This window comes from Dipteris shenzhenensis, chromosome 29 (genome assembly GCF_047967505.1).
Source record: "Dipteris shenzhenensis isolate YYH24624 ecotype China chromosome 29, Dip_SZ_1.0, whole genome shotgun sequence".
In the NCBI taxonomy this organism is placed as follows: Eukaryota; Viridiplantae; Streptophyta; class Polypodiopsida; order Gleicheniales; family Dipteridaceae; genus Dipteris; species Dipteris shenzhenensis.
Genome location: NC_141624.1, coordinates 23600997 through 23610712, shown reverse-complemented (window position 1 = coordinate 23610712; position 9716 = coordinate 23600997). Strand labels below are relative to the sequence as shown.

General features: G+C 40.9%; 1 protein-coding gene across 1 annotated transcript; it reads right to left on the bottom strand.

Annotated features, from left to right (window-relative positions):
- Nucleotides 1–1326: 1326 nt before the first annotated feature.
- On the bottom strand, nt 1327–4692 carry LOC147882606 (pentatricopeptide repeat-containing protein At3g09040, mitochondrial-like). Its single transcript, XM_087400798.1, has one exon. The coding sequence runs from the start codon at nt 4634–4636 to the stop codon at nt 1676–1678; it is 2961 nt and encodes a 986-aa protein (XP_087256924.1). The 5' UTR covers nt 4637–4692; the 3' UTR covers nt 1327–1675.
- Nucleotides 4693–9716: the final 5024 nt, after the last annotated feature.

Sequence of the window (9716 nt, the reverse complement as noted above, 5' to 3'; positions counted from 1 at the left end):
ACCTCACTCTCACTAAGCTGCAGCAATGTCAACTTATGCAGGACCTGCATGCTAAAAGGGCGCGAAAATAATTCTTTTCGAGCGATTGGTGATGAACTTAATCAAAGAGCCCAAGCTGATTGAGCCACCGCAATCGAACTCAGGGAACGACTGGCCAAGGTAGAGGCCATGGGCGTGCAGCTCACATTCCTTGGCCGAAGGCCTTGGGTGGCTGCAAGAACACGGTTGACAAAAGCTGCTTGGACAAAAAATTACCTCCTCCACAATAAGGTGACCCTGTACCACCCCAATGGCATACTAATCTCGTACAATAAAGTTTTAGAGTCCATGCTCATAATGCTCAAAACATGTTTTAGCCACTTCAAAACCGAGTACGTGGCATATCCTACTAACTTAAGCGAGGTGGAGTCAGACACTGCACTGGCTATTTTTGTATCCACAGAGCATTCCTCTCTTGAATAAATTTGAGTCTTTTCCTAATCCCTTCCGCCCGAGGCTTCCTTCCTCATTCCCCTCCAAGCATACAAGGAAGCATGCAGCTGATCAATGCGCTTATTCTCTATGCTAATACAGGAAAGAATTTGTGCTGAATACATACAAGAAGCTACTAGCAACTCTCTTTCTTCCTCTCTGTGGTGCATACGCATATGCCTCGCAGTAAGGTTTAAAGAAGGTCTTGCTGCGATTACACGATCATTAATAGTTGCATGTTACTCTAGTCTGTGTGTGTGTGTGTGCGCGCGCGCGCACGCGCCCGCTCTTCTTTTCCCAGTCCATACAAATGATCCCTTATCAGCAAGGACACGAGAAGCCTCTAGAGTTTTCCCAGTAGACATTGTCTATCATAAAATAACACAGTCAATCAGAAAATTAACAAATTTAGAAAAACTGAAAGTATGGCCACATTTCAGGAGTTCCCCTCTTTTAGGGTCCATTATATTGTTAACGTCATGTTGGAGATTCCTGTCAGTCTAACAACTTAGTTCTCATAAAATCATGCATTATATTCCAGCTGCTTCATGGTGGCACAAATTTGATCATGTGCAAAATTCCAAAAGGGTAACCATCATAATCAAGAGGGAACCGTAGTAGAGAAGATGCAAGAGGACCAAGAAGTCTCAAATTATAATTTACAGAAATCATAAGACTCTGCGTCATAAAATTTGTAGTCTTGATTTCTAGAAACTGCAGATTCTGAAATCACACCAGCTAGCAAGAGGTTCACCATGTTATGAAGGCAACTCAGTACAAATCATGACTCAACGCAAATTCATCCGCCTTGGAGTACATTAAAATGTATTTCCATGCTTCAAGCAGGAACACCCAAAATAAGAGGAACACTTGCTCCTCGATGTACACTGAAAATGTCTTTCCATGCTTCAAGCAGAAACCCCAAATAAGAGGAACACTTGCTCCTATGGATGCACTGGCATCACCAAAAGTCCCCACAACTAGACTTCTCTTTTTAGGGAAGGATAGTTTACTGCTCTTTCTTTAATATGAGCCCATGACAATCATCGCAAACCCAAAGAGTTATGACCAACCTGGATGTCTTCCTGGGAGTATCGATAAAGGCACCGCATCCACATAAACAGCCCATCTTTGCAGCATTGGATTTTCGACGATGCAATGCACGTCAAGGGCATGGTGTTAAATTAACACTTCAAGTGAGATATCATCTAGCTTCAAACATAAATCTTTGCTTTGGGAATATGTTGTATCTTGCAGCACAAATGTAGTCCAAATATATCCTGGCTTCTTCCAAATCACTCTCAAATGTGGTCTGAATCTCGTCCTCATGCATCTGAGCACCTGCATAGATATTTGACATCAAGACATAAGCTGCAGTATCCTCTTCATCCAATTGCAGTGCATGTCCAAAGGCCTGTCTTCCAAGCTCTACATGAACCCACTTCTGGCAAGCACCCAATACAGTATGCCATACTACAAGATTGGGTTGGAAAGGCATTCCCTCCACCATCGCTACTGCCTCTTCTAATTGGCCTGCACGGCCAAGGAGATCAACCATGCAAGTGTAGTGCTCAATAGTTGGAGAGATGCCATAGTCTTTGGTCATAGCCTCAAAGTACCTCAGACCCTTGTGCACGAGACCGGCATGACTGCATAGAGTGAGAACACTAAGCAATGTCACCCCATTTGGCTTTATGTGTTCGACTTTCATTTTCTTGAGCATATGAAAAACAAATTTACTTTCTCCTAGCTGGGCATATCCTGCAATGAGTGCAGTCCATGACACTACATCGCGAACTGGCAGCTTATCAAACACTTCCTGTGCTTTTGTAAGTGAGCCACATTTGGCATACATGTCGACCAAGGTGTTGCCAACAAAAAGATCTGTTTCCAGTTCCTGTCTGACAATCCCAGCGTGTATTTCTCCGGCCTTGTATACGGCTCCTATGCTGCCACATGCTTTCAAGCTGCAAACAAATGTGACAGGATTCGGAGAGATGCCCTCCAGTTGCATCCGTTCAAAACAATACAGTGCTTCCTCACCAAGTCCATGCTCAGCATATCCTGCAATTAGCGCAATCCATGAGAGTACATCTCGGACTGGCAGCTTGTCAACCATTTCCCGTGCTTTTGCAAGAGAGCCGCATTTTGCATACATGTCAACCAAAGTGTTGCCAACAAAGGGAGCTATTTCCAATTCCTGTCTGGCAGCCTCACGGTGTATATCTCGGCCCTTGTCTATAGCTCCTATGCTGCCACAAGCTTTCAAGCTGCAAACAAACATGGCAGCATTTGGTAATATGCCCTTCAGTTGCATCTGTTCAAAATAATTTAGTGTGTCCATATCAAGCCCATGTTCAGCATATCCTGCAATTAGTGCAGTCCAGCAGAGTACATCTCGAACTTGTAGTTTGTCAAACACTTCCTGTGCTTTTGCAAGAGAGCCACATTTTACATACATGTCCACCAAGCTGCTGCCAACAACAAGATCTGTTTCCAATTCCTGTCTGGCAATTTCGGCATGTATCCCCCAGCCCTTATCTATGGCCCCCATGCTGCTGCAGGATTTCAAACAGCAAGCAAACATGAGAGCATTTGGAGAAACGCCCTCCAGCTGCATCTGTTCAAAACAGTTTAGTGCTTCCTCCACAAGCCCATGTTCAGAATACCCTACAATTAGTATGCTCCACAACACCACATCTCGAATTGGCAGCTTGTTAAACAATTCCTGTGCTTTGCCAAGCGAGCCACATTTGGCATACATGTCCACCAAGGTGCTGCCAACAAAATGATCTCTTTCCAATTCTTGTCTGATAATCTCAGCATGTATTTCTCGGCCCTTGTCTATGGCTCCTATGCTGCCACAAGCTTTCAAGGTGCAAACAAACGTGGCAGCATCTGCAGGGACACCATCCAGCTGCATCTGTTCAAAACATTTCAGTGCTGCTTCACCAAGCCCGTGTTCAGTATATCCTGTAATTAGTGCATTCCATGAGACTACATTTCGAGCTAGCAGCTTGTCAAACACTTCCTGTGCTTTTCTAAGAGAGCCACATTTGGCATACATGTCAACCAAGGTGTTGCCAACAAAAGGATCTCTTGCCAATTTTTCCCTGGCAATCTCATTGTGTATTTCTTGGCCCTTCTCTATAGCTCCTATGCTGCCACAAGCTTTCAAGCTGCAAACAAAGGTGATAGCATCTGGGGTGACACCCTCCAGTTGCATCTGTTCAAAGTAGTTCAGTGCTTCCTCACCAAGCCCACGTTCAGCATATCCTGCAATAAGTGCATTCCAAGATACTACGTCTCGAACTGGCAGCTTGTCAAACACTTCCCGTGCTTTTGCTAGGGAGCCACATTTGGTGTACATGTCCACCAAAGTGTTGCCAATAAAAGGATCTGTTGTCAATTCATGTCTGGCAATCTCAACGTGTAACTTTTGACCCTTGTCTATGGCCCCTATGCTACCACAGCCTTTTAAGCTGCAAACAAACGTGACCGTATCAGGAGAGACACCCTCCAGTTGCATCTGTTCCAAACAGTCCAGTGCTTCTTCACACCGAGAGTGTTTAACATAACCTGTAATTACTATGTTCCACGAAACTACATCTCGACCTGGGAGCTGGTCAAAAACCTCCCTTGCTTTTATAAGTGAGCCACATTTGGCATACATGTCGACCAAGGTATTTCCAACAAAAGAATCTCCTTCCAATTCCTGTCTGGCAATCTCAGTATGTATTTCTTGGCCTTTTTCAACATCTTTCTCCCTGGCACAAGCCTTTAATAAGGCCACGAACGTATACTTGCTAGGATGTACAGAATCTTCTTTCATTCTCTGATAAAGATTGAGGGCATGATGTGATTCTCCCCATTCAATATGACCCACGATGAGAGACGTCCAAGAATGTTCAGTCCGATCAACTAGCCTGTTAAAAACATGCTGAGCATCGCAAATGTTTGCACATTCCACCAACATTGGGACAAGGTAGTTCCCAAGAGCTCTATGAGCTTCCAGCCCACTTTTGCCCATATAGGCATGCAAGCGCTTGGCATGCGATAAATTTTTCTTTTTTCTGCACTTCTGCAAGATGCATATACAATTCTCAACCGAAGGCAGCTGCGTCAACCGTTCCAAAGAAGAGAGCGCCTCCTCTAAGCTGAGCATCTCCAAGCCAGTTGTCTCTCAGTCCTTGGACTATTCACCTCTACTCCAGACCTAAAGCTGGCCTTGTAATCGCTGCCACCCTTCTGCCACCCTCCTCTAGCTCCTCCACCATGCCCCGGTCTTCAGAGATGGGCCGGGCCAGACAACTAGTTGATCTAGTCCCATGCATTCCCATTGTGTATTCCGTTTTTCGTGGACTAACCTTGGCAATAACTGTATTTGAGTGTGCGAAGCATGAACACAATGAAAACCAATATGACTTTGAGGTCTGTGCTGAAGTACTTGAATGGTAAAGCTCTGGAGTACTTCGAGTAGAGACAACCAAAGAATCTGTCACCATGGCTAGACTTAATCTATACATACTTGTTCTATAAATGCTTGTTCTGGCTGGACGTAATCTATACATGCTGAACAAGCATGTCTAGATTAAGTCCAAAGTTTCAAACGGGCTCTTCGTTAGAGAAGAATTGCTACGTGGCCTCTTCACTAAAACGGATCTTCTGGAGATCCCCAGTATAGTCATGGAGGGCCGGCACGAGGGGCTGAAATGCGATCGAAATTGGCACATGGCATCTTTTCATTCATCCATGTGCTCTTGGTTTTTGTGCAGGTGGTTCGCTAATTTGATGTCTGGTCGTGACATCGGCACACTTTCCTTATTGAAAAGTCCAACCATGGACCATTGCCCAGGCTCCAAATTTGATGTGTGGTCTCGGGATTGGCATGTGGCATCGTTTCATTGGTCCGTTTGGCGGCTGCCCGATCTTGGTGCTCTTGGTTTGTTGAGTGGGTTTTGGAATGTGGTGGGTTGGCATCGAGGAGCCAAAGGTCATCGATCGAACAATAAAGATTAATCCTCCTCCAACTACAAACCTTTACGCTAGAGCGAGGAAGAAACACACTAGAGAGTGTGTTATTGTCTGATGTCAGGCACCAATTGGAGAGATTCCTATTGTTCTCAGCATAGGCCTTGGGTGTTATGCCCCACTACTAGTGCGGCCAAACTTTTGTACTAGGTCTATTCCAATGGGTGTGACCAACCTCTTAATACAAGCCAGAATTATTTGTTATATTAAAAAAAAAGACAACCCACACGTGGAGGGCTTGGTGATGAGTGTTTTTTGTTGTTCGTTTTCTCATTTTTGCTTGTCGACTTGTATTGAGGGTTCCTAAGACCCAAAACATAGCAGAATCACAACCAAAAAAGACCATGGCCATCACAACAAGAGGGTATACTACCCAAGGCCCATGCTACATAGCCTCTCACTACATACCCCGTATATATCTTAAATGAAGCCCTGCTAGCCACAGAATCCTTCAATCAAGTCACTACATAGGGTTCCTTCTCACCAGAGGTACCACAATCACCCATCTATCCCTCATCCTCAAATGCCGCCCTATTTTTCACACTCCATGTTGCTAATATAGATGCGCAACGCCGTCGCCACAATTGACGTAAAGCCTTGAGGGTCCCCAACCAACACCGATCTCCAATTTAGCTTTCTCAAAAACCTAGACATCATCCCTACTGTGCAAATCAACCCCTCTATCCGATGCTCCTCACAACCACACACTCTGAGAACAAATACCTACTACTTTCCATAGTACACCTATTAAACAGGCACCATGGAGAAAATCTTAACCCATTTAGACAATCTACCTCTAGTCGGCAACCAATTCTAGAGCACCTTCCAATTCAAGTTGGCAATCAATTTTGAAGCACCTTCCAAAGCAATAACTTGACTTCTCTCCATGCCTCATACCCTACTTCTCATTCAGCCTCACAACCAATAGGACTTGGCCATTAAAGCAACCTTATACATGATATAAGTCCTAGAGTCGTATGAGTTAGGGTTGTTCTTACTACCACAGGTGTGTAGAGTGTAGCCTTTGAGCTAGTTGTATGATTGCTAATTTTGGCTAAGTAATAGAGGAAGGCTATTTCCAATTCATATATGTACATCCTTCTTTCTCTCTATTCATCATTTGCTTTCTGAATTGTGTGTCTCGTTGAAGAGCAAACCCCCCACTGGCTACAAACAAGCATAAAAATTAAAGTGGGAATGCTAGTTGAATTGTATTCAGGACATATAAACCAACAAGATGGATTAGTAAGTGGTGCAGAAGGAATTTTTATGACCATGTCTACATACAACAACAAAGACATAATTTGGATACAATTCCCTATACTTAAGATAAGATGTAGACAAGACACCAAAACATGCTTATAGTTTTAACAAAACAAGCTTTGGACAGTATAAAAGAAGTCCACATTGGTGTATAGAAAACAAGCATCCTAACCTTAGCCTTGATAACTATTCTTGATATAACTAGGTGTAGCAAGAACAATACATAGAGCACAAGGCTTAGAAATGGAAAAGCTTGCATTCTCACCAAGGGTATTTGTAGACGGTCTAGCATACACAGCTCTATCATGAGTTTAAAAAATAGAAAACCTATTGAAAAAAGATGTGTAAAAAGAATTGGAGAAGTTGAACACAAAATCAAGATGGACAACTTTACATATAGATTGGAGCAATGCATATATTAATACTATAATATTTAAATATAAGGTCACTTCCTAAACATGAGACAGATGTTTATATGCTTACTAGAAACAAGAACTCCACATTGTGGAACCACACATGCCATCAATGCATTACGGTATAAATAATTAATTTGGTGATGGCAATTGTATGTTTATACAAAACAACACACATCAATTGAGGAAACACAAATATACACTCAATGCAATAGAAATATCAAAAGCTCAAATTTTCAAGCAAACATAAAGATAATATAGACCACCAATAAAAAAGTATAACATTTTCATCCCATACATACATAATTCAATTGTATGTTAATACAAAACAACACACATCAATTTTGAGGAAACACAAACATACACACAATGGAATAGAAATATCAATATCTCAAATTTTCAAGCAAACATAAAGATATACAATTTTCAACACTGTATAGATGACCAATTGAAAATTATAACATTTTCATTCATACATTCATAATCTATTAGCTAAAATAAACAATAACAAACACATCATGCTTCCAATAATTCATCGCCATCCTTCCAGCCGGAGATGCCGATGTCAATTGAGCCGACAGCTCTCGGGGGTGCATTGTCCCATGTTACGGGTGACGGATCTGAGTTCCAACAATGGTTTTTGCACGATCCTGGCAATGAGGAATTGATGGGTTTACTACGCAAGGCAGAGCAAGCAGTTTTGGCTGTGCATAGGGGTGTTTATTTGGTAGGTTTTGGGATACCGCATGACCCTCCTCAAGATTTACAAAAGCGTGGTTATAACATGGTGGCCGAAGCGCTATAGGGCTCCATGGTGGGATTTGATGCGGCAGAGCTGAATCCAGATAACACATTGTCACAAAGGATCCACAAAAATGGGGAGATTAAGGGGCCATGGGTGGCATGCACATTCCCATCACCTATGGAGTGTGCTTGAAAAATCCAGGATGGGTGCGATCTACTGCAAGAGCGTGCCTCCTTTTAGCATTCTTCCATCAGGTAGAATATCATCATTCAATGCCAACTTCCCATCCTACGCAAGGAGATATTACTAATCAGGCTTCTCTCTATCGATGTCAAATTTACTGTAGAATAGTTTGTAATAATTCAACAAAATTGTTGAAGCTCTTGGATGTATGCTGCTACAAAATATTGCCAAAGCTTTGCACTACAAGAGGCATCAATATAATCCCATGCTCGATGAACTAGAGTCAATTGATGGACTGGCATGCAGCGGTTAATCGGCACTAACAGCATCTGACTCTGTCTAAGGGACACTCTACAATGTTGAATATGTGGCAAGCATGCTCCATATGTAGGGCTGTTGTTGTTTGCGATTCTCTCCTTCCTCTTCTTGTTCGTCTTTTTCTCTATCAATGCAGTTGTGACACAAGGAACTTTTGACTAATGTCTATATAGGAATTTGGTGTTGAACTAGGAAAGTTGAGCATATTTCCTGGGTAGAAAGATGGATTTTCTCCTCTTAATCTAGGAAAACCTTTTTCCTATATAGACAACCAATGCTATCTAGGAAATTTGACTTGTAATATGGAGAATCAAGTGGATTCTATGTTTTCTATCTAGGAAATGAAGTCTTTTTTTCATAGCAAATTATATTTCCTATATAGATCAGTGACATCCTATATGGAGACTCAAATGAATTTTCTATTTTCTATATAGGAAATATGGTTTCTTCTAGGATGAAAAATTAAGTGTTTCCTATATTGGAAATTAGAAAGAATGTATCTTTTGTATATGGTGATTGCAATTAACTACATAGGAGGAGTTTTTTGTATACTAAGCAAGAATGTTAAATATTCCATATATAAAAATATTTTTATATAAAAAATGAGCATATACTTAACAAGTGTGTATCATTGTAATTTTAATAAGATATATGTTGTAGGCTAATTATATTTTCTTTAATATTAGAACATTATATTTCTTCTATATGTAGTCCAAATAAAAGTGACAATGAGAAGTACATGCGCTTATTTTTCTTCCAAAAAATTTCATGAGAATTTGAAATGAAGGTTTTGTAAGTGAAAAATATAATAAAATCTAAATTGTCAAACACATAGACAATTATAATATGCTATGTAATTCCAAATTAATGTTCTAATTAGAAGTATATGCACAATGTTAAGTTCACAAATCACAAATTTGTCTCACGTTTTCTAGGATAAAAGTATATCTCAAGGGAAATATTTACCAATACAGGGTAAATAATTCCTTGAGCCTTGAAATACAAAATGTGTGATGTCAAATGTATTGTTTTGGTATAAAAATCAACTATCTCATGCTCCCAATAATAAAATTATAACTCAAAATAAATGCTCTCTAACATAAGATAAATATTGTTTACCAAAAAATATATGAAGTTTATTAAATTAATTACGAATGAGATGTTGATTTCCTATAGTGTACATCTTTTCACTTAGGTATGCAAAGCTATTATGTTGTCATGTCAACTACATTCGTATTATGGTACTTTGAACATCTATGTACATTTGTGAATACGTCCAAAATAAACCTAGG